General features: G+C 37.1%; 1 protein-coding gene across 3 annotated transcripts in view; it reads left to right on the top strand.

Moving 5' to 3' along the window:
- Positions 1–26,044, top strand: part of CFTR (CF transmembrane conductance regulator) — a 191,842-nt gene that overhangs the window by 20,516 nt on the left and 145,282 nt on the right. For all 3 annotated transcript variants that reach the window (XM_043463109.1, XM_043463107.1, XM_043463108.1), the window contains exons 2-4: positions 5,028–5,138; positions 9,983–10,091; positions 23,777–23,992. In XM_043463109.1, coding sequence (XP_043319044.1) covers positions 10,062–10,091; positions 23,777–23,992 — 246 coding nt within the window. In that variant the 5' untranslated portion in view covers positions 5,028–5,138; positions 9,983–10,061. The remainder of the gene's footprint in view (positions 1–5,027; positions 5,139–9,982; positions 10,092–23,776; positions 23,993–26,044) is intronic.

The following is a 26,044-nucleotide window of genomic DNA, read 5'->3' as shown; positions in this document are numbered from 1 at the left end:
TCACTGAGGAAAAACACATCTGACACAAATAACCCTGGATCCAAGTTGGTTCAACAGTTGTGACATTTGAAGTGTTATTTACGTGAATTGAAAACAACATCCTTGTAGAGATGAAATGACTTTTGGTTGGAAACCAATTCTTCCCATCATAGCCATTTATCAAAACGCTAAAGCAAACTGGCAAAATGTGCTGCAGAAATTTGAGATTTATTGTCACATTCTGTTCAAATGATTCCCCTCCTTTCCTCTTCCTAAACTTCAGCATTTTCTTTAGTTAGGACTATCCAACTTATTTGAGGGGTTTCAAACCATGGTAAATATACTGGATGAGGAGAAAACCTCTGGTGTATTTAAATTTGTCCATACCAAGCAGTTTACAATAATTTCTATTAGTTCCTTAAGTATTATTTCATGCAGAAAGGAAAAAGTCTTCGTCATTTGAGTTTATCAATTTGTCAGTATTTGGGAGATGTGTCATGCAACCATGGGTTTGAATTTGCTGTTATTTCACTTGGCTATATAAATCAAAAGTAATGTTACATAATGTAGAGACATGATTGTTTTATACAAAAAAAATCATCTTTAACTGAAGAGATCTGATACCTGACCGTCATCTTAAATTATAGCAGATGAAAATGTCAGTTGCCTCTGGTGGATTAATAAAGCCAAATGTCAAATGGGAAGGTGATTATAAGCTTTAATTATGTGGTTTTACAGGGATAGGTTTCTTGAAAAATCAAGGCTTTAATAGTGTCTATAATTGGAAAATTCTTTTCATCATAAGGAAGTACAGGTCACTCTAAATCTGTGCAAAAATCAGAAATTTTGTTCTAAGAAATGAAACTAAATACAGTTTCATTGTGTGTGTGTATTTTTTTTTAATCAAGTGATTTTTTTTCCTTTATAAAACCTGAAGCCTCTTATTAAATGTGCAATGGGTCTGAGCGCTAGACTTTTATTTTTTATTTTGGTCTAAAACTTTAGGATATAAAGAACTGTATACCTTAAGAATCTCTGCTACCCTGTAATTAATGATTAGTGAGTTTCTGTTAGAAATAGCGAAAACTTTGGAAACTGTCACAGTTTCTAAGCTCAACTTATAAATCCATTTTCAATATGCAGTTACAGGTTATGAATAAAAAAGGAGGATAAGATCAGTTAGAGGTGAGGTGGAGGGATGGTGAGAGCAAGTTTGAGGAAGATGAGGAAGAACAGGGTTTATTGCTTTTGGTTATTGCAGGTGTACCTGCCTTGCTATTATGAAACACCTGCATGCTCATTCATTTTTTAGTGGAAGATATATTGAAGTAGGTATTCTGAGTTGTCATCCTAAATTCCATCCAAGTATGTTGAACGTACTCAAGCTTATTCAAAAGAAACAGTGGCTGGAGTTTTACAGTAACGAATATTTCATTGAGTGTCTAGATATAGATAACTGGGACTTTTTTGTTTGCTTGTTTTTATTTTTATTTCTAGGATTGGCTTGAGGTAGTCAGGGAGACCGCCATGATGGAGCAGAGATTTTGTTCAATTGTTTTTGGCTTAATCTCACGAAATAAATTCTTTCAGTTAACTGGTGATTACCAGGCAGCCTAAGGTTAACTGATTTTACGTTTCATAATTAACCTTAAATTTCTGTTTCAGGTTATGAAAATAGGTTTAGTGTAGTGAATCTGTCAGAAACACTAAACTGTATTAATCATTATTAATGGTTAACTCTTAATGCTACTGAATATGTTTGATTTGATGGTACTGGGCTGTGGAGCTCTTTATAATCAAGACTAAAGGTCATGTTATAATATATGTATTAAAATGGGCACAGATAACACAAGGAAGCTTTTTATAAATGTAGCCCTCAAATTGTGTTACTTTAAAATGAGCTAGAAACTCATTTATGGAATTGGTGATCAGGTCTTAGATATGGACCAAAAGATGTATGTTCATTAGTTTTTGAAAGAAAGAATTTGTTTTTAAACTTCCTGCAAATGTCTATGATATTTTAATATTTACAGTTAGTGAGATTCTCTTTATTTGTAAATTTAGTTTCATATTTTAACAATTTTAAACATACTGAAAATGAAAGTTTTAACAATAGAGGGAGTATATTTTTCTCTTCTAAATTTTCCATTTTTTGCTGTTGTTGTTTAGTAGCTCAGTCTATCCAACTCTTTTGCGACCTCATGGACTGCAGCCCACCAGGCTCCACTGTCCATGGGATTTTCTGGGTAAGATTAGAGGAGTGGGTTGCCATTTTCTCCTCCAAGAGATCTTCCTGACCCAGAGATTGAACCTGCGAGGTCAGGTTGGCCCTTTTCTGGTTGAGCTGATTGTTAAATTTTCAGGAACTTTGTGAGCTGATTGTTAAGCACAACTAGTATTAAAAATTAATTGAGTTAAACTTACAATTAAATAAATTATGTTAAACAAAGATAATAAAAACAAAAGTTATTGCTGCCTATTCATTATTATCTATGCTATTGAGGTTAGTTGATTGTATCTGAACGGTAATCATACTATTTTATGATATGCAACTGTGTATCTCTTCCCTGAATTTGGTGTTCAGTGACTTCACACTTGATGGCTTGAAACTGGTCATGGTGGGAGTATTTACAACACAGAAACTGGCTAATGCCATAAGTCACTTTTTGTTTTTCTTAAGAAGGCATGGGTAAAGACATGCTAGCACACCATATCATTGCCTGCAGTTTTCTAGCTTTTGGCTTCCCTGCTTCTAGACCCTCCTTCCAGTACTCTGTCCAGAATAACCCACGCAGCTTACTTTTCCTAGGCAATAAAAGCTGAAGGAGTGATGTCAGAAGAATGTGGTAAAATATAGTTTTTGCCATTTAGTAACAAACAAATTTAACATCTTTGAACCTCCATTCCTTTATGCTTAAAGTAAGGCAGTCACCTCTTTTTGTTCTGCCTAGTCAAGACTTTTGAATTAAAATGACTGTGCTAATGTCTGTGAAAGTGCTGTACACACATATTTTTTTTTCTTAGTGGTAAACACTTGCTTCACCTTTTCACTTATTGACTTTAGTTTACAAAGGCTTATAACTGACAGAATAGAATTTATATCCTAAAATTGCTGCCCCAGATTTTTCACACCCTCACTGACCCCAGTATCAGCAAATGTGGCTCCAGTGCTTATGTTGGCTACTGGATGGCAAGCTCCCGATGGGTGTGCCCCACTCTCTCAGACAACGCCCACTGTAGATGCTGTATGATCATGGGACTTCTTTACTGTGTTCAGACTGTCCTCAATGTTTTCATTCTTGTTCTCTTTGAAAAACTGCCAATGGATCACAATGGGCAATAAAGATGAACCTTACTATCTCATCCTTTGTTGAGATTTGAAGGTTCTTGTTAAGATGCAAACATTGCAAGTAAAAAGGAAAAAAACCTGACATATTAAGCCATTGTCACTTGTTGATATCTTGGTCAGAAATGGTTGGGGAAACTCCTGAGCCTTTGAGCTGGGTTGTAATTCAGTTGAATTTTAAGGAAGGACAAGTTGTAGATATGCCAGGAACACAGGGAAGGGGTGAAGACCAGGGAAATATAAACAAGAATCTGGACCTCTTGGGTGGGAGTGGTGAAGGTATAAGAGCCTTTTGCAGTTTTGCCCTGAAACAATGTCAAAAATGTTTGCATTTGGCGTAGCATTTCCTCTTTTTATTCAGAATGACTTTGCTAGAATACTTTTCTGTCATGAGTTTATTTGGTCTCTCAGATACTGCTAAAACACTCTTGATTTTTGGTGGGTGGCGTGCCTTGATATATTACCAAATTCTCAGTGATACCAAATTTTAGAGCTCTCTGAAGAAGAGAAAGATAGCAAGAGTTAAACATATGTTGAGAATCACCAATTCCAACTTCAATTTGTTTTGTTAATAAATACATGACATTTCACATGAGAAAGGTCTCATTTGCTCCACAACTTTAATTTAGAAATCTTTTTGTACATAATTTCTTTAACAGTTCTCCTGCCCCTCCCTTCTTCCTCTTTGTTTTCCCTTTTCTTTGATTTGTTTTTAGATTTTCTTGCCTCTGTGAAGATTGTTGTTGTTTATTTGCTAGGTTGTGTCTGACTCTTTGCAACCCCATGGACTGTAGCCCATCAGGCTCCTCCGTCCTTTGGGTTCCTCAGACAAGAAGAGTGGAGTGAGTTGCCATTTCCTTCTCCAGGGAATCTTCTCCACCCAGGGATTAAAACCACATCTCCTGCATTGGCAGGCAGATTCTTTACCACTGAGCCACCTGGAAAGCCTTTCTGTGAAGATGATTTTGCCTTATTCACAATAGTTAGAAACAATGTATTTGAAAATATCTGCAGTATCCTGCCTCAATATTTACCAGGCCAGCTTCCATCATAAATTGTTATTTATTAGATATGTAGCAGGCCAAAGTGCGTAACTGTTGTGAGACGAGGAGACAAAACACAAGAAAATTATGATCCCCACCCTCCTTCAGGGGTGATGATTAAGTCAACAAATTGACACACACTACTCATTAGCCTTCCAGCTACAGTTAGTTCATTCCACAGACAGCACATTGCTGAGGATTGTGTGCTATGATATGTTGGGTGGTGTTTGAGGGTCTGTTTTATCATTCACAGATCATTTTGTAGAGGCTGGACATCAGCAAACCATAAACTTTTAATATCTGGTTATTTTAAGGAAATTTATTCCCACCTCTCTCCTTCCCTCCCCTCCTTTTATATTTTTATAGTTTTAGTATAGAATGTTTAGCAGTTTGTTTTTTTTTCTCTGGGAAAGATTCTACCACCATCCCTAATCCTTTTAGAAAAAGCTGTAGTCATGTCAGTTCAGAGGTGTTGATGTTTTATACAGTTGAGTTCTGTGAGATATGAATCTCTGATATTCATAGAATATACCTTACTTTATTCTCTTATTTATGCGCTGCTCTTTTCCACATGCTAGAAAATTTGAAACTTTATCTGATTTCAAGTCTACATTGGAGATCAAGTTAACAGTTATATCTGTTTCTCCTGTTTATTTTAGCTGGACCAGACCAATTTTGAAGAAAGGATACAGACAGCGCTTAGAATTATCAGACATATACCATATCTCTTCTTCTGATTCTGCTGACAATCTATCTGAAAAATTGGAAAGGTATGTTCATGAACATTGTTTATTAGTTGAAAAGAGAAATTAATATTATTAGAGACTAGAGAACTATTATTGGTGGGCCTAATTCTTAAAATGGAGTATTTTTAATAGGAACATCCTCTTTTCTTGATGAAGTCTTGATCAATTAAGAATTGACCATAGAAGGGATGAAATAAAACCATTTTCCTGAGAAAGGATTTTTTTTTTTTTGAAAAATACATATTTGAATTCTGAGAAGCTATCTGTCACTTAAAGAATATTAAGTGGATTTTGTGAAGACTGGAGTAACATCTTTATGAAACAAGTGTATATTTGCCTCTAGAATCTTAAACTGTGAATACAGATGTGCGTAGTTGGAAATCTTAGGGTAAAGGCAGTTGGATGTCAAAGATATGTAGAAGTTTCATATTTTTGAGCACATATTGAATGCCAGGTATGGTATCTCCTCTCAGCCTCTCTGGAAGGAGAGTATCATTATCTTTATCTTGTAGAAGAGCAAATTGAGGCTCAGAGAGATATAATTTTCAAGCTAATAAATGGCTGAGCTCTGGTTCAAACTCAGGTCCATACTCCCAGCTTCCCCAAGAACAGTGTTTCCCATTGTAAAGACGTCTTCTATTTTAAGAGTATTGGTTACAATCCTTTTGATTGCCAGTGACAGAAATCCAATCAAGTAGCTTAAGTAAATACAAAGAGGAAATTTATTGACTCATGTAATCTATGTGTGTAAAAGCCTAGAGAGACAACCGCCGTTAGGGACTCAATGGAACCAGGAACTGGTTTTATTGTCTCAGATTAGCTTCCTCCATGCAGTGGGTCCTCAGAACTCTTTGCTCATGTCTTTACAGACCACTGAGGAAACAGTCTTTTTCTCCAAAAGTGAAAAATCCCAGAAACTTTTGAGTCACATGCTTATTTCTTGGACCAACAACAATCTGTGAATGAGCTGGACAGGGTCTTGTGCCAGCAGTACAGGATCTGATACAGATGAGGGGGAAAGAGAAGAGGGAGTTGGCAAAAAAGAAAAAGAAGCAACTACTTTTTTACGGCACCAAAATAAATTAGTTGAGTAGACTTATAATTTGTTTACTTTATTTTCATTAAACTCATTGAATTTCTTTTGAAGCTTCAAGGCAAATAAGTTGTTTAGCCTTATTGTTTCTTGGTTTTATTCAAAGAATTAGGCTAGTGGAAGTAGCAGATTCACATTTCCAAGATCAAGCACCAGCTTCTATTATTGAGCACTTAGTGTATGTAAGTGTCATTAAGGCAGGATGACTTTTGTTTTTTGTTTTTGTTTGGTTTGTTCTGTTTATGATGTGCTTAGAATAAGGGCTAGAATAGAGTCTGGTATATATGGTTGTCCCTTGGTAGACCCCTATGGATACCAAACTTTATGGATGCTCAAGTCCCTTACACCAAATGTTATTTTATTTGCATATAACCTACATATATTCACTTTAAATATTTTAAATATCTCTAGATTACTTATAATGCCTAATAAATGTGAATGTTATGTAATAGTTGCCAGCACACGAAAAATTCAAGTTTTGCTCTTTGGAGCTTTCTGAAAAATTTTTGGTGAACATTTTCCTTCCCCAGTGGGTTGAATCTGCAGATGTGGAACCTGCAGACATGTAGGGCCAATTGTAGTAGGTGCTCAGTAAATATTTGTTGAATGAATAAATGATGATTGAATGTGAAATGGCTGACGTTATGCAAAAACCCGTAATACTGCTGCAGGGATTAAAATATATAAGCATAATACATTGTAGGTATATCAGCAAGTTCAAAATAATCTAGTAGATAGTGAATATCTAAGTTTTAAATGGATTCTGCATGAAAGATTAATCACAGTAGGACTAGGCTACTCAAAACCTGTTTATTCCAGATTTATTTTTATCTGTGGCTGACTATTCAGGACATACACCTGAATTTGTAGTATTATCTGCTCTAACACTTTTTTCTCCTCAGTTTTCATTGTCTCCATATCAACTCCATGTTATTGTCTCCATATCAGATGTACCCGCTTTGTTCCAATTCAACAGCTGTGTGCCAGCTAAGTCCATAAACTCTATTAATATTTTTGTCTTTTGGGGGTATTTCTTCTCCTTCTCTTATTTCTTTTCTTTTTTTTTTTAGTAAAAGTTGTTATTTAGAGTTTATTCAAACATTTTGGAAGAGTGACATACACTTATGGTACTTTGTATCTCTCAGTTCAGTTCAGTCGCTCAGTCGAGTCTGACTCTTTGCAACCCCATGAACCACAGCACACCAGGCCTCCCTGTCCATCACCAACTCCCGGAGTTTACCCAAACTCATGTCCATTGAGTCAGTGATGCCATCCAACCATCTCATCCTGTGTCCTCTCCTCCTCCCACCTTCAATCTTTCCTAACATCAGGATCTTTTCAAATGAGTCAGCTCTTCACATCAGGTGGCCAAAATATTGGAGTTTCAGCTTCAGCATCAGTCCTTCCAGTGAACATCCAGAACTGATTTCCTTTAGGAGGGACTGCTTGGATCTCCTTGCAGTCCAAGGGACTCTCAAGAGCCTTCTCCAACACCACAGTTCAAAAGCATCAATTTTTCAGTGCTCAGCTTTCTTTGTAGTCCAACTCTCACATCCATACATGACCACTGGAAAAACCATATCCTTGATTAGACGGACCTTTGTTGACAAAGTAATGTCTCTGCTTTTTAATATGCTGTCTAGGTTGGTCATAACTTTCCTTCCAAGGAGTAAGTGTCTTTTAATTTCATGGCTGCAATCACCATCTGCAGTGATTTTGGATCCCCAAAAAATAAAGTTAGCCACTGTTTCCACTACACTTTGGAAAGTGACCCTGCCTCATATTTCAAAAGCGGATTTGTGACAAAGGCCGTCAGGCAGTTACACTGCGGTTGAAGTACATTGGTCCATCTGGCTCAGTCTGTGACCTTGGATTTGAACTCTGTGCATCCCTCCTGTGTGCAAATCACACATCCATTTCATGCTTATAACTCAGCTATATACTTGATAAGTATAAAATTTCTTCCCTTGTGATTTAGCTCTTGGTGTTTGGAATGCTTACTGGGTCTATTGTGGTGCTGTGGGTACCACAGCATCTACCCTTGCTGCTGATTCCTTCCTTCAGGTTCCAGTAATACAAGTCCCATCCATTAAAAAAAATTCTCCAGCTTTGTTTTCCCCCTCAGATCGCTACCCCATTCTTTTTTTTATTAAAAAAATTTTTTTTTCATTGCTAATGTTTCTCTGCTTTCCTGGTTTCTCCACTTCTCCTTTCCTTTACATCCCAGCTCCCTGACTATGGTTTTTGTTTACCATGTTATTAAAATGATGTTGACCATGGACACCAGAGGTCTCTTAATATCAAATATAATGACATCTTCCTACCATGACCTCAGGGTTGACCACTTCTTCCCACCTTGAAACCATTTCTTTGGTTCGTATACCACCTCTCTTCCTCGTTTTCTCATCTCATTCTTCCTTTGAAAGACGCAGAGTCCACCTCCATATTTCGCTTCTTACCCTGATGTGAATCACTGCATGACATGGAAGGGAGGCAAGTACTGTGAGTGAATGAAGAGTGGAAAGAGTGTGAGCAGATAGTTGGATGGCATAGGTTTTGGCAGGATAGATAGTAAGCTTCTCAGGAAAGCCAGTGTCCATGCACAATGCCCATGATTGCCGAATCTGCCCTCATATCTCAGATGTGTGAGCTTCCTTTAGAGTAACTTAGAACACCTCTACTAAAGGTAGATGGATAGTAATGAGCATTTGTTGTTCAGTTGCATCCAACTCTTTTGCAACCCCATGGATTGTAACCCACCAGGCTTCTCTGTCCATGGGATTTCCCAGGCAAGAATACTGGAGTGAATTGCCATTTCCTTCCCCAGGGGATATTCCCAAACCAGGGATTGAACTTGAGTCTCCAACTTTGGCAGGCAGGTTCTCTACCATTAAGCTACTAGGGAAAGCCAGTGATGAGAATAGCTGTTGATAAAATGCAGAATCTTTATATAGTTCTTTCCTGTGAAACTTGTCTGTACAGTATAAAAAGGAAGATGAAAGGTAACATTTAAGGATATATTTTATCCACTTGGAAAGAAGAAAGTTTTTACTAACAGAAAGTAATGGCAAAACCTTAAATATAATTAGGTTATGGATGTATAGTATTTAAAGAAAAAACATTTATTTAATACCAACCATTTTTCATACTTTTAAATTCCTGTTCTACCAGAAGATACAGAATTTGATTCTATACCAATTTTCCAAAGACTTTTATTTGAAAGTGACATTTGAGGATATTTGTTCCATACTCCTACATTTAAAAACAAAGTCCAAATAATAAGTTTTTCTAATGTTAAATCACAGAAAAATCCACCTGACTTTTAATCTTGTTTTTGGTTTTACAGTTAAATTTTGTAAAATCCACTACAGTTCCAGAGAGATAAAGATCAAGACATGAAGTAAAAAAATAAGTATTTATTTTTCACCTTGTTCCAAGCACAGTAATGTGTATTCGTAAGAGTTGTATTTTATTTATCCACCTCTCACATTCATTGATTTTTAGAATCCCAGAACCTTTCTTTAACATATATAATGTGGACTTGTCATGAAGTCAGCTCCTTGAAAATTGGTGTATGGTGGAGCATTGAATTCACCCAAATATCTGCCTGAGATAGTGTTGGAAGTGTTGGAAGTTCCCCACGAGGTTTTTGTCTCTGGTCACTTGGGTTAATCTCCGTGGATGTACTTGTGTGAATAAAACTATGTTAAGGGAAATAGAGAATTCAAATATTTGCACATGCAACTTACTGGCCCCACTTTTTATTCTTTTGCAGAGAATGGGACAGAGAACTGGCTTCAAAGAAAAATCCCAAACTCATTAATGCCCTTCGGCGATGCTTTTTCTGGAGATTTATGTTCTATGGAATCATATTATATTTAGGGGTAAGGCTTTTATTTGTAAACTCACTGTGGGTAAAATAATTACATTCATTTTTAAGGTGGTAATAGGACTAGGGTAATCTGGTACACAGGAAAAAGGACTAATCTAACTCCAAATACAAAGAAACCACTAAAACTTTAGTGGAGACAAGTAAAAAGTGCTTTGGAACTAAGAGATCCTGGAACATGGGTGGTGGATTATAATTTAAAATGGGTTCGGTAGAATAAATTTCTTTAAAAAAAAAAATCCTTCTGTTATCACAAATCACATTATCATACTGGAATGTGAGATTGCTGGTGATTTTATTTTCCTGTATTCTACAGAAGAAGGTCAGGAGACAGTATCAGGAGAATTAGGTAAAATTCAGCTAATTTCATACATGAGTGTTTGTAATATTTTGAAATCATATCTGCATGCTGAATCATTTTAAATGGCAAAAATTAAAAATATGCAGTGAGATACTCCTGCAGTATGTTTTCTCAGTCTTCTATGTCACCTTCATTGTGAAGAGATCTCCATGAGTGAGGACTCCAGGCTTTATGGTGCTCAAGTGCAGTCTGTGATGTTCCCCAGCTGCTGTCAAATGTGACTAATCTATTACTTTTTACATCACCAGAGCATCATTTTGTATCCTTGATTGTAACCTGTAAAAGTGATGGCAAGTTGTTACTGTACAATATTTACTTTGGGAGGTTGGGTACCAACTGGATGGAACTGTGTTGTAATTATATTGGTCTTCATGCCTCTGGGAGTGAGGAGTGCAATAGTGCTCCCCAAGAACTGTCCAGCAAGTTACATTGCTTTAAGAACTTGTGCTTAGTCATACCAAATAAGTACGTTTCCACATGTTTTGACAAGGATGATCGCGTGTTTTATAATGCTCTTGATGACCTTCTGGAAGACATGCTTCTGGTTTTTGAAATTATCTGTTTATCTATCTCTATGGAAATGTGCAGTAGTTTGGGGGTGATGCTATTTTATTTGTAAATATGAATAAGGTAGCTGAGGAATTAATTATCTTTTAAGATATTTTTGAGGTGATTTTTCTTAATGAGAGCACCCAGACTTTGGGAAACAGTTTTATCTATTTAAAAAAATATGTTGTGTTGTTTGCCTTGCTGACTACAAACTCTGCCTTTGAATCAGAGTATTAAAAGTACAATTCTCTCTGGCCATATCATACAGTGGTCATCCTTGGATCAAAGTGAATACTTCAGACAATTGTTATGCCATAACTAAGGCCGTGGTGAAACTCATTTTTCTTCATGTTCTTCATCACATGCTGCTTCCATTGACTGACATAAACACAACTGAGTAGAAGCTGGGAGAAGGCTGAATTATTAAGTCCTTTTTATGCTCTGCCTGACTTGTGAGAGAGTTTGTTCCTCTAGATTCCACCAGGATAGAAGTTTCATGTGAACAAAAGCACTCGTCTAAACATGAGAATTTAGATGATGCATGAACATATTTATAAAATTTATATTGGTCTGATATACACAGATCAAAATATAGTTTAATATTTATTGAGTATCTTAGCTATTCCAGGTTAAGCATTAAACCCTTTATAAATATTATTTTGTTTAATTCTCCTAGTAATGCTATGGAGCAGTGATTAGTGTCTCTAACATATGGAAAAGAAAATTGAGATGCAGGAAATTAAGTAAATTTTCCCAAGTTACGCACATGGAAAATTTGGTGATAGCCAGATCTCTTTGGTTCCAAAGCCTGTGACCCTTCCATTAGATCAGATTATAATTGCTCTGTAACTATATAATGATTGTATGTCAGTACTCAATGGAATGGTGGCTGTAGTAATCAGTCTTGGATCTGCTGATCTACTCTGCATCTTCTCAGGAGATACAGGTTAAAAGTTTGAAGGTTGAGGATTCTTCTAGGGTCACTTCAGGGACAAATCTGAAGAAAATTCAGATTTTGGTGGCAGGACAGGGGAACCAACTGGAATTTTTCCGCTTAAAGGAATTGTGTGAAATCCACCCAAGAGCCAGAAGTGCTAAGGGTCAAAGATATAGAAAAAATTAAGTGGTAGAAGAATGAAGTGAATGTGGAGAAAGACTAGCTTATTCTTAAATGTCTCAAGCCTAAAAATATCCCAGCAAAAGGAATCTTAAGGCCTTTCTAGGTGTGTTAATTAACTGCCCACAGGTGGGAGTGAGGAGTGACGGATGCTCCTGAGCTAAGCCGGTCCGAAGCCCTTGATCTGGAACTGACAGCATGTTTAAAGGGCAAAGTTGATTTCCATCAGCTCAACTTCCTCAGATAACCAGCAGAATATGGGTGAGGAAAAGGACTGATGGGGAAAGCAATTGACATGTGTATGGTGGGAAGGCAGGGAGAGAATATTTATTGGCACGGCTGTGGGTTTCTCAGCCTTGTCACAGAGTAAAGGCTTCATAGCCTCACTGTGCAGTTTTAAGCAGTGAAAATGTTGAAAACTGTTAAGTCTTTAAGAATTTATGTGGTGGTCATTAAGACAAGTGTAACTTCTCAGGGCATCTGATCTCTCTACTCTGTTCTTTTTATCTGTTGCAGGAAGAAAAGAAGGAGAGAACATTTCACTATTCTATTAAGACCTCTCTCCTTTTAAACAACTTATACCAAATGCCTTGGTATTTATTGTATTCTTTCCGGGCATTTCTTCTTTCCTCTGTGTGTGTCCTTCTGGATAATTTTTGTTTTATTAAATGAGCAGGGATTCTCGAACCTGTTATAACACGACTCTTGGTAAAAGATGGACATACTTTCAAGATGTCCTGTGTCTTCTTAGTCCCTCTAAACCAGGATAATTGTGGTGTAAAGAAGGTTTGATTGGTTTCAAGACTGATGGAAAAAGTACTATAAAGTTTGCTGTTTACTGTGAAAGGTTAAGAAAAGAAGGAAATGCCATCACGAAAGAGTTTGTCTGGCTGCAATAGTGATGTAATTTAAAGTCATATTAGCTATGGCCTCTCCTCATTAACTCTGTGCTTGTTTTTTTTTTTTATTTTATTTTTATTTTCTGCCTTTGACTCAGCAGCCAGATACAAAATTGCCTTTAACATTTAAGACTCTGAGCATAGAAGAGAAACTGAGTGTTGAAAAATTAACTCTGTGAGTCAATTAAGGACAGTTAGAGGGAGTCAAGGGAAGGGAGTTCTATAAGCAGATTACCTAGAGAATATGGTTATCATGATACCTTTATTATGATAAGAAATTCACAAGTGTGCGCTCAAATATATTTTTGACTCCTAGGCAGCTCTGGGCATATTTCCATCATCAAATTGAGATACACATCAGTAAAACTTGGGTCAAACTACTTTTATTATTTAAATTTCTTAAGCCCCAGAAGTTTAAGGGCATAAAGATGTTTTGGGACTTGAGCTGCTAGAGCTCTCAAGTCCTACAGTCTGTCTTACAAAAGAAGATCCTTTGTCCCTTATGTTTTGACAAAGACATTGGGTAGGTGTTTGAGTTCAGGCATACTGCTAATGAAGAGAGAGTGTTTGGGGAAGTTCTACACATGAGTAGTCTTTGGTTTGGACATTTTGACTTACTTATGTCCCTTTTCATTGTTGCTGTTGTTCAGTCACTAAGTCATGTCTGACTCTTTGCATCCCCATGGACTGCAGCACGCCAGGCTTCCCTGTCCTTCACCATCTCCCTGAGTTTGCTCAAACTAATGTCCATTGAGTTGGTGATGCCATCCAACCATCTCATCCTCTTCCACCCTCTTCTCCTTTTGCCTTCAATCTTCCCCAGCATCAGGGTTTTTCCACTGTGTCAGCTCTTTGCATCAGGTGGCCAAAGCACTGGAACTTCAGCATCAGTCCTTCCAATGAATATTCAGGGTTGATTTCTTTTAGAATTGACTGGTTTGATCTCCTTGCAGTCCAAGGAACTCTGAAAAGTCTTCTCCAGCACCACAGTACAAAAGCATAAGTTCTTTAGTGCTAAACCTTCTTTATGATTCAACTTTCACATCTATACATAACTACTATATGAAAAAACCATAGCTTTGACTATACAGACCTTTATTGACAAGGTGATATCTCTGCTTTTTAATACACTGTGTAGCTTTGTCATGCCTTTCCTTCCAAGGAGCAAGTGTCTGAATTTCATGGTTATAGTCACAATCCGCAGTGATTTTGGGGCCCAAGAAACTAAAGTCTGTCACTGCTTCCACTTTTTCCCCTTCTATTTGCCATGAAGTGATGGGACCAGTTGCCAAGATCTTAGGTTTTTAAATGTTGCGTTTCCAGCCAGCTTTTTCACTCTTCTCTTTCACTCTCATCACAAGGCTCTTTATTTCCTCTTCAATTTCTGCCATTAGAGTGATATTATCTGCATATCTGAGGTTGATATTTCTCCCAAAAATCTTGACTGCAGCTTGTGATTTATCCAGCCTGGCATTTCACATGATGTACTCTGCATGTAAATTAAATAAGCAAGATGACAATATACAGCCTTGATGTACTGCTTTTCCAGTTTGAAACCAGTCCGTTGTTCCATGTCTGGTTCTAGTTGTTTCTTCTTGACCTGCATATAGGTAAGGTGGTCTAGTACTTCTGTCTCTTTAAGAATTTTCCAGAGTTTGTTGTCCTTGTAAGGCTTTTAGTTCAGTTCAGTTCAGTCACTCAGTTGTGTCCGACTCTTTGTGACCCCATGAATCACAGCATGCCAGGCCTCCCTGTCCATCACCAACTCCTGGAGTCTACTCAAACTCATGTCCATCAAGTCGGTGATGCCATCCAACCATCTCATCTTCTGTCATCCCCTTCTCCTCCTGCGCCCAGTCTTTCCCAGCATCAGGGTCTTTTCCAAGGAGTCAACTCTTCGCACGAGATGGCCAAAGTGTTGGAGTTTCAGCTTCAGCATCAGCCCTTCCAGTGAACACCCAGGACTGATCTCCTTTAGGATGGACTGGTTGGATCTCCTTGCAGACCAAGGGACTCTCAAGAGTCTTCTCCAACACCACAGTTCAAAAGCATCAATTCTTCAGCACTCAGCTTTCTTTTAGTCCAACTCTCACATCCATACATGACCACTGGAAAAACCATAGCCTTGACTAGATGGACCTTTGTTGGCAAAGTAATGTCTCTGCTTTCTAATACGCTGTCTAGGTTGGTCATAACTTTTCTTCCAAGGAGTAAGTGTCTTTTAATTTCATGGCTGCAGTCACCATCTGCAGTGATTTTGGAGATGCCCAAAATAAAGTCTGACACTGTTTCCACTGTCTCCCCATCTATTTCCTATGAAATGATGGGACCAGATGCCATGGTCTTAGTAAAGGCTTTAGTGTAGTCAATAAAGCAGAAGTAGATATTTTTCTGGAATTCCCTTGCTTTCTCTGTGATCCAGTGAATGTTTGCAATTTGATCTCTGGTTGCTCTGCCTTTTCTAAACGCAGCTTGTACATCTGAAAGTTCTTGGTTCCCATACTGCTATAGCCTGGCTTGAAGAGTTTTGAGCATAACCTTTACTAGCATGTCCCTTTTACCCAAGGTCAGCTGAAAGTGAAACTGAAAAAGAAAGTGAAGTTGCTCAGTCGTGTCCAACTCTTTGTGACCCCATGAACTGTAGCCTACCATTGCTCCTCTGTCCATGGGACTTTCCAGGCAAGAATACTGGAGTGGGTTGCCATTTTCTTCTCCAGAGGATTGAACCCGGGTCTCCCACATTGTAGGCAGATGGTAAAGGTTGGCTACCTCCAGCAAATCTAGATGCCCGTCATGGAGGACTCTTTTCAGCTTCCTCTCCCATCCCCCTCTATCTAACTTCTTCTGTAACCCCATTGGGGTCTTGAAAGCTATACTGCCTACACTCACCCTATCCTGAATATTTCCATCTTCTACTAGAACCCCCGTTCCTAAGACATGGCTACACTTACTTGTGCAACCCATAGTGACTATCCAGTTCCTGTGACAAGGTTTGGAAAATCATATGGTTTAGATTTCTTTGAAACAGGTAAGTTTTACTTTAGTATAACCAGTCTGACCCTACATAAAGTGGTTTATTTGGTCTGAGATGGACTCTGGAATAAAATTCCCCCAGTGATTCTGATTGAGGTAGACTGGCATGAGCATTTTCAATGAATGCATCTGACTTTCTTTAGAATCTAAGGTGAGGATATGGGGTGGGGGGGTGGTACTTTTGGAACTTTTTAGTTGAATTTTTTTAAATGATGATATAAAAAAATTTTAAACATAGAAATAATTATTAGCTACCTTAATGAGAGAAGGACAATGTTTCTCAAACTTATATACACATACTAGGCAGCAGCTCCTCCCACTTGGCTAAAATATAGATTCTAATTCAGAAGTTTCTGAGTTGAACCTAAGATTCTGCATCTCTAAAAGAAAGTGCTTCCTGATGGCTCAGACAGTAACGCCGTATGCCTGCAGTGTGGGAGACCCAGGTTCAATCCCTGGGTCAGAAAGATCCCCTGGAGAAGGAAATGGCAACCCACTCCAGTACTCTTGCCTGGAAAATTCCATGGACTGAGGCGCGTGGTAGGCTACAGTCCATGGGCTTGCAAAGAGTCAGACACGATTAAGCGACTTCACTTCACAAGAAAGGAACACGATAATATAAATCAACTATATGCCAATAAAATTAAAAAAAGAAAAACAAAAAGCTCTTTTCCTAGCACTATACTTTGAGAGCAGGGACTTGCAGGGTCATAGAAGAAGAGAAAGGCTAGTTAGAAGTTATAGTTGTGAGAAAAGAACTGGGTGGACTTATCATGGCCAAGGAGTCCCTGAATGAAAGGGACAGGAATCCCACTGAGATTAAATGTGGCTCGGGGTTTATTTCAAAGTCCCAGTGTTAACTATTAACTTTCTGTGTCTTGCTCTGGCACTGTCTCTCGAGACTCTGTTGGAGCGTAGATGACCGTGTGCCTGGAGAGGGCAAAGGTATAGCTAGGAGGGGCACTCAAGATTGCATGCAGAGATGGTCCAGGCTCTTCCTGCTAAAAACAACGTTATGTGGGTTGGTTAGGCTTTTACAGTGCTATGGAACACAAAGTTGCTGCACGAACATTTAGTATTACATGTGCTTTTAAAAGCGAATTCAGGAATCCAACACCATGTCTCGAGGATATTGTCTCTGGGGCAAAATGCATCTGTTCTCACATGTGAAATTTTAGAATAAAGTTGATTTATAAATTAGGAGTTGTCTGTGATCATGTCTTGTACTTACAGCTTAAACTGCATATTTATTGTTGTTTAGTTACCAAGTCATGCCCGACTCTTTGGGGACCAGTGGCCCAGTTTCCTCATTCTTGTTGTGAGCTTGGGGCCTCTTTACTTCTTCTAGTTAACCAGTATCCAGTGGTGACTCATGAGTGTGATGTGGTGATGGTGTACACTTTCTATGATTCCTTCTAACTTTTAAATTATGTGTCTATGATATGGGGCCTAGAAAAATGGTATTTATTTTAAATTGCAGTGATATTACCATAATTTGATTCGGTAGTTTGATGTTGAACAAATCACAGTGCTTGTACTGATGATCAACTTGGGGAAAACCAGGTCATGTTATAAAAGTTTTCATTTTGATTTAAGGTTATAAATAAGAGTTGAGGCTCTGTTACCAAACTGGTTTGAATCCTAGTTTTAACCACTTGCTAGCTGTCTGACACTGGACAAGTTATTTAAACTGTTTGTCTCAGGTTTTTTTATTGTAAATGGAGACAATAATAGCTCTTACTTCATAGATATATTGTGAAAATTAAAGTTAAGCATGTAGAGTAGATCTTGGTACAAAGAAAGTGCTTCCTAAGTGTTACCTATTACTGTATCATTAAATATAGTCTATACCGACCTTCACAAATACTCCTATTATTTGCATTTACTTATTTTTCTATATTCTAGAAGCAAGTCTTAGAGTACCCATTTCATATTTCTAGAGCATAGAAAAATACCTAGAATCTAACTATTACTTCAGAAATTAATATTTTAACATATCTTCTAGTATTCTGTTTTCTGAATTAAGCCTACTCTTGCTGCTATATCAGCAAGTCCAGGAACATGTTCTTATAAAACATGAAGAACATAGCTTATATTTCTAGTAAAGACATTGCTAGTAATAGTTATTAAATCAATGAACACCCAAAGGAAAATACCAAAAGCAAAACATTTTCAATTAGGCATTGAATCTAAAAACATGATTCAGGGTAGACAGATATTATGATGATAGTTTTGAATTCTGTTCTCTGTGTGATGTACATACATTTTTGCGAAAACTATATAGTTGGGACAATGGGTAGGTTTTATTTTCTATGTCAAATATGTAAAATTTTTGTTTAGCAATTAGTATAAAGTAAAAAATTTCCATCAAACTCTAGTGTTTCAAGATAAATAATTTGACACTTGTTTACTCTCTCAAATCTTAAGCCTTTCCTTTGGTATGTAAGCCAGTACTGTTTGTATTTTATGGTAAATTCTGGGTGTGTGTTTACACTTCCATTTTTTGTATGTGTGTTTTCTTTTTATCATTTATTTACTATCATAAGTTATATACCACTTTCTACCTAAAATTTATTATTTTTGAGTGTTTTTATGATTAAGAAAATGATCAGATAATTATTGATAAACTTGACACTTATCTTTCCAACTTTTTCCCATGAGAATATATATATATATACTTAACGAAGGGATGTGAATCATTACTTTAAATAATGTATTATAAATTTACTTCTCTTAATGCATTGTGAATGCCTTTTCATATCATTAGATACTTTTCTACCTAATCATTTTAATGCTTAGTGACTCATGTGGCTGTACCATAATTTATTTTATCAGTTCCTCGTCATTGAATATTTAGATTGCTTCCAGTTTTTCACTGTTACAAATAATCTTTCAATGCACATCTCTTTAAAAGCTAAATGTTAGTAGATTTTCCAGTTGTGCTCCAGGAAAGATGTATTAATTTACTTTCCTTATTCTAAAGTATGAAAATTCAGTCCTAACAATAGGTATTATAATTTTAAAAATGTTTGCAAATTGTTAAGAGTAAAAGAGTGTATTATCATTTTTATTTGAATTATTTTTGTCTCCTAGTGAGTTTAAACAGTTTTTATGGACAGAGGAGCCTGGCAGGTTATAGGCCATGGGGTCTCAAAGAGTCAGACACAACTGTAATGACTTAACATGCACTCACATGTATTAAGTATTTATATATACATGTTTTTGAGGGGTGTAAATTGCCTTTTAATATTCTTTGTCTATTTTTATTTTGGTGTGTTTTTTTAGTGCACACTATAGAAAACAATGTAACCTTAGAGGTTTTTCAACTGATTCCTCCTGTATTAGAATCAACTATGCTTTGGATTTGCAGTTATAATTTTTAAAGTAATCTTGGGATTAATTAATTTAATATAATTGCAAGCATGAACCAAGTTTTCTATTTTCACCAGAACTTTCTTTCTTGGTTTAACTATCCAGCGGACATTCATATCTCTAGAAGCATCTGATGCTGTCCTAGGTGTGCAGATAGAACAAAATGGCTAAAGGATTCAGACTCAAGTACAGTGCATTTAAGCTGAGGTCTAGAGGATCCCAGGAGAGACCAGATGTATTTCCCAGGAGGTATTTTCAGGCTTCCTAATTTTTTCCTGGGAGGCTAATCTATATACATTCCCAGCAGGAAGGTAGTCACTTGTGCCGTTCTCTAACTTGACCCCCTCTACCCAGATGGTCTTCTGAACTCGCACGATTCAGACCTGCATCCCTCTGAGCAGAAAACACACACAGCGACGTCAGGGTGTGCGCCAGTCAGTTGTGCAGGGACTCCTCAGCCTCTGTTGTGGGATTCCCTGGACTCATCATATAATCTGAGATATTAGCTCTGGAGGGGATCTTTAAGATAAGCTTGCTCCGCCACTTAGTTTATGAGTGAGGAAACTGTCAAGAGGAGGGGAGTGACGAAGGTGACAGAGTGCAGGTGACATGCTGGGATAAGAACTTGGATTTCATGACTCTCACTTCAGTGTTTATTGCCTTGTCATGCTGACTTAAAGATTGGTATCAGGCTTCTTCCATTATCTAAGTGAACTCTTAATTTCATCTTAATTTGTGTCTGATTAAAAATAAAATATTTTATTAAATTTTAAATAAATTTGCATTCTACCTCATTACATTCAAGCCTCAGTCAGCTTGCACTATTTTATATGGTGGCAAATTGGGACTTTTCTTGTGTAATGAAAATAGTCTGGTAACAGGGTTCACACAGCTTTCACAAACTAAGAATAGAGGACTGTGTTTCTCCCAGTCATTACAGGATGGTTTTTTAAAGGACTGAACACATAGATTAAGCCTAGGTATCAGTTACCATTGTTTTCCCTTCCAAATAATAAAATCAGGTGATGTCTGTAAGTGCTTTCATTATAAATATTAGAGAACATGCTGCTTAAAACAGAGCATGGAAAACTATAGGAGGATGCATCTGGAGTGCTGATTTTGTCCTTGAATGTTGATGGTTCCATGTTGCAGTGAGGTTTATGTTTTGCTGTTGGCAGATGGTCCAATTATTAAAATTTTCTCTACCAAAAATTTTCTGCGTTTTTCTTTTCTTTTTTCTGTGAACGTGTACCCTCTCAGAGTAATGCTACCAATGTCATTGTGGAATAGCCATTGTTGTTCAAAGGATGAATATATTCTCTTTTTGTTTGAGGCAAGGTGACAGCTAATTAATTCAGTCATGCAACCTGCAGAATAGGTATCTGAATCAGATTAACATAGTCTTATTTATTTTGTTATAAGTCGCAACTGAATTCCAATTCTGCAAACAGTTCTGTTGTGAGGTGACAGGTTATGGAAAAAATATGATGGTGATACAGTGGCAGGGACTTTAGTTCAAATTACTCAGTAGGAGAAAACTTGCGTAAACCCATATATTTCTAACTCTAAAAATTCTGTGTACTGCTCAATTACTAAAATATTTCTCTTTTCCCTCAGAGTGTTCTTTTTTAGCATTCCATAGATAAGAGTCACTCCTTAGAAATATGCATTGTGGTTTTTATCAGTGGTTCTATATTTTATAATAGTATCTATTAGTCCTGGAAAAAGGAGGAAGGTGATTATGCTAATTATGATATAAGCAGCTGGATTCATGGAAAGTTGTCACACATCATAGTCTTCTGGCTAAAGTCTTACAATGAAAAAGAAATGACATTTAATCTGGTATGTCTGGTAATGCTCCCAACTTATTCTCTGCTTCATGGCCACACCCAGTATATCCAACATGGGTGGCACATGTGAATTCAGTCCTCTTGACTGCAATCAAGAAAGCATTTTAACCAAATGCAAACTCAATATTAATGGAAAAATAAATCAGTATAGATGTGGCATTGACATTTGTCTATGAAGAACATAGACATAATATAGAAAAATTCTAGGATAAAATACTGATATAAAATTAAGTTTGAGGATGAAATAGTGACACTATAAGCATACCATGAAAATTATATTTGTATTGCAGATATATTTATACATGTAGTTTCAAATCTAAGGTTCATGTTGACTGTAAGTTTTCATAGTTTAAGGAATTATTTTGAAATGAATGATCTATTCTAGAGAAAGTTTGGCATGAATCTGTAGAACTTAATAAAAATAGCCAGGGCAGCACTTGCACAGATTTACTAGTTTGGGAATGGGAACAGCCCATCTTCCCCAGTGTAGGGCAGTGGGGCACTTATCCTGATTTATTCGCAGGATGTCATGTAAACAGTGCTTAGAGTAAATGAGGTGGATATACAAGTATCATGGGGGCTACATGTCAGAAACACAACTGTGTTTAAAAAGTTAAAAGAAAGTTGCAAGAAGCACAATATGATACTATTTACATAAAGTTTACATCCTCAAAAACAATTCTATATATTGTAAAAATGAATATACATGTAACAAAAGTACAAAGCATGCATAAAGTGGTACATGCCAACAAGCGGTGATTTCTGCACTTATTTACCTTTTAGAAAAAAAGTACTCTTCTGTGTGCATGTGTGCTCAGTTGCTAAGTCATGTCTCTCTTGCGACCCCGTGGATTGCAGCCCACCAGGTTCCTCTGTCCATGGGATTTCCCAGGCAAGAATACTGGAGTGGGTTGCATTTCCTTCTCCAGGGGATCTTCTCAACGTCTCTTATGCCTCCTGCATTGGCAGGTGGCTTCTTTACCACTGAGCCACCTGGGAAGATAAATAGACTTTTCAGTAGATATGGCCAACTATTTACCTGGTTTATCTGGGTAGGTTGTTAGCATGTTTGTTTGTTTATTTTTTTTTTAGTACCTGTCTGTTTGCTGCAATTCAAACTTAAAATGTGGCTATGTGAGATGAGAGAACTCTAATATTCCATGTTTGTAATTAGTTTTGAAACTTTTTAAAAAGGTTTGAACCTTTTCTTACATTCAGAACCTTGGTCTACATAGTAAATTTGAAATGAGGTACAGAATACCAAGTATTGAATGAGTAGCTACACAAAGCCAGTTGTCAGTCAATGATGGCACTATGGCTTATGGCTTGTGGAGGTGATGTGATTATAGAAAAGCACTTTGCCTGTTGAGAATGAGAGGGCTGGTGGGGTTGGGCACTGAGGTTTAGAAAAGACATTGTAGAAAACGGAGGTGGATGGAGCAAATTATGGGCTGGGGGAGAGTAATGCCGAGCAAAATGGGGGGAGGAGCTGTCTGGTTGAAAATATACATTGGAAATGGACTCAATTAGCATAACGTTATTTCCAGGCAAGGTTTAGCCTCAGATCCCCATTTCACTAGACCACCATAAAAGAGGGATTATGTCTTTATCTTCTGAAGGCAATTTAGCAAGATGGTTAAGACTTAGATCTTCTGGATTCAAATCCATGTGTTCAAATCTATTCTTACATATTCAGGCAAAGCAGTAATGATTTGATGGACAGTTTGATTCAGTGGTCAGTTGAAGAGCAGATGAAGTGGATTTGGAAAACACAACTTTGGTCTCTCCTTGTTAACTCATAGACCTTTGAGCCCTTGATGAATTGTTGGAAACTGGCCTGAGGCTGCAATTTTTTGACACACTTCTTCCTAAAAGGCACCACCTATCCCAGACTAGGAAGGATACAGCTTTGGACTGTAAATAGCACCAGTGCCTTTTTGCTCCTCCCTGCTATTGCCAACTCCCCTTTATGTAGTTGTCTCAAGAAGCTGTTCATTCTGGTGTTCGTTCTGTCACTCAAAGTGCTTTTGAGAGTTCTGTTTTGAAATCATATCAATCACTTGGTCTCTTTGGCTTCAGTTTTTTCATCTGCACTGTGAAACTAATAATACCTACTCTGACTCCTGAAGTTGTCATAAAAATCAAATGAAAAATATTTTACAAATTGTTAAGTGCAACGTAGATGTTACCAATTAACACACTACTTCAGAAATGGCACCGTTACTTTATGGCCACTGTATACTTTTAGTAAAAAAAAAAAAAAAAAAGCACCTCATACATAAATGTTTCCAAATGACTTTTGCTAAAACCTAAATAAAGTCTTATTTCATAGTATAAAGATATTACAAAGGACATCAAGAGTTTCACATATGGCATGGCCCTCTGTGTAAGCCCATTTTAAATCCTCCTGTAAAGATGAAACTTCTTGTGTTGAAATTGTGAGGGCATTTTATGAACGAAAAATAAAATTTCATTTCTCTTGTTTTCTGTCTTCTGCAGGAAGTCACCAAAGCAGTCCAACCTCTCTTACTGGGAAGAATCATAGCTTCCTATGACCCAGATAACAAGGTGGAACGCTCTATCGCCATTTACTTAGGCATAGGCTTATGCCTTCTCTTTATCGTGAGGACGCTGCTCCTGCACCCAGCCATTTTTGGTCTCCATCACATTGGAATGCAGATGAGAATAGCTATGTTTAGTTTAATTTATAAGAAGGTAATACTTCCTTGCACAGTCTTTATGCTACTTGTTAGTGGCATCGTGTTTTAAATGCTACACTAGTACAAGTAAGGGATAAATGCTAAACTCAGTTTTGTAGGGCTGTGAAATAAATGGCAGCAATAATGAATATTTCTAATTTTTCCTTGCTACTTCCCTTCAACTAATAATTATCGAGTACTTCTGTAAACTGCCTGTATTTTAGACCTCATTTTTGTTTTTTCCATATCATCAGTTTTTGGAATCCATGGCTCCCTGTTGAAATGATTCTTGCTTTGTGCATAAAAGTCACTGACAAAATATCGTCTTATGGTAAAATGCCATTTGTCTTTATGTACCATAACCAGAATATAGTGTGTAATTGTTATTGATCAACCAAGCAATTGATATTTCTATCTTAACTAGTTATGGGGCTTCCTGCATAGCTCAGTCGGTTAAGCATCTATCTGCAATGCAGGAGACATGGGTTCAATTCCTGTGTTGGGAAGTTCCCATGAAGAAGGGCATGGCAACCCACTGCAGTATTCTTGCCTGGAGAAGCCCATGGACAGAGGAGCCTGACGGGCTACAGTTCATGGGATCATAAGAGTTGGACATGACTTAGCACTATTTTTAACTAGTTATGACACAATGATAGTATCCACTGCCTTATTTTGAGTTAGATTTTTGTCAACCTAAGTCTTGGAAATTAAAAATTTTGGAATAACACATACACGGCAACCATAAGAACCTTTCTACTTTTCCATATGCATTGTCAAGTTTAAAGCCCAAGTTGCTAAACCATGCTTTGGGTGAATTCAAATTAAGACTGCCTTACCAGGCCTTCTCTGGTGATCCAGTGGTTAAGACTCTGCACTTCCACTGCATGGGACCAGGGTTTGATCCCTCATTGAGGAACTGAGATCCTGCATGCCATGCATCACAGTGGGAAAATAAAAGGACTTTCTTACCTTAAAATACAATTTAAGGTCATCTTAGTGACACAATAACTCATGCGTTCACCAGCCTGATTTATGTGTGACTCTTTGATTTACCAAGATTAAAGATTTCTTTTTTTTTTATAGATAGTTGTTGGTTATTTTGGTTATTTTCTTTACCCTTCTTCTCTTTCTTCTTCACCCAATATAAAAACTTTATATATTTGACTTATAAGAGCTGTGGACCTGAAATTCCCTCTACAAATAACCCATTAACATTTCTATAATATACATGCAAGGTCAGTGGTGGTGTAAAGCCTTGATGGTTATACATTAGTGTTCAAAAAGACCTTTTATGGATGCACAAGTAAAAAACTGAGTCCACAGTTTAACCAGATCACCCCAGCTGCAGTCTCATCAGTTCACAAGTCATCACCAGGAAAGCATGGGTGATAAATCAATAAAAATCTTATCTTGACTCAGAAATTTTATATAAGTGAATAAATTATTAGGTATCATTTAGAAGATAGAATTTAGACAAGATGCATATCAAAGAAAGTTGAATCCAGTTTAAAAATATTTATAAAAGTGATTATTATAATGATAACTGATGTTCATGACAAACTTCTAAGTGATTTAGGTATATCATTTCATTTGATCTTCCTCAAAACTCTATATGGTAGAAACTATTATTCCTATTTTATGAATAAAATATTTTCATAAACTAAAGGCCTAAAAAATATAGAACATTGCACAAGAACTGCTTCAGAATTTCTAAAGTAGATAAGTCATAATCCTTGAAGTCGTGTCCAGCTCTTTATGACCCATGGAACTGCCACATTCCAGTGTCCATGGAATTTTCCAGGCAAGAATACTGAAGAGGGTTGCCATTTCCTACTCTAGGAGATCTTCCCTACCCAGGGATCAAACCCACATCTCATGTCTCCTTCATTAGCAGGCAGATTCTTTACCACTGTGCCACCTGGTCTTCCCCCTTGAAGTTAAGGGTTTTCCAATTACTAAAGAACATAAGATAAGTACTGAAATAATGTTGCAAGTCAAATTGTGTTACATAGAAAGAGAGACATGAAGGCTTGGGGCTAAAGGGAAAGGGAGGTCAAAGAAAGAGCTG

This window comes from Cervus canadensis, chromosome 3 (assembly GCF_019320065.1).
Source record: "Cervus canadensis isolate Bull #8, Minnesota chromosome 3, ASM1932006v1, whole genome shotgun sequence".
NCBI classification, from domain to species: domain Eukaryota; kingdom Metazoa; phylum Chordata; class Mammalia; order Artiodactyla; family Cervidae; genus Cervus; species Cervus canadensis.
Note: the sequence above shows the minus strand (reverse complement) of the source record. Positions and strands in the feature narration are given on the sequence as shown.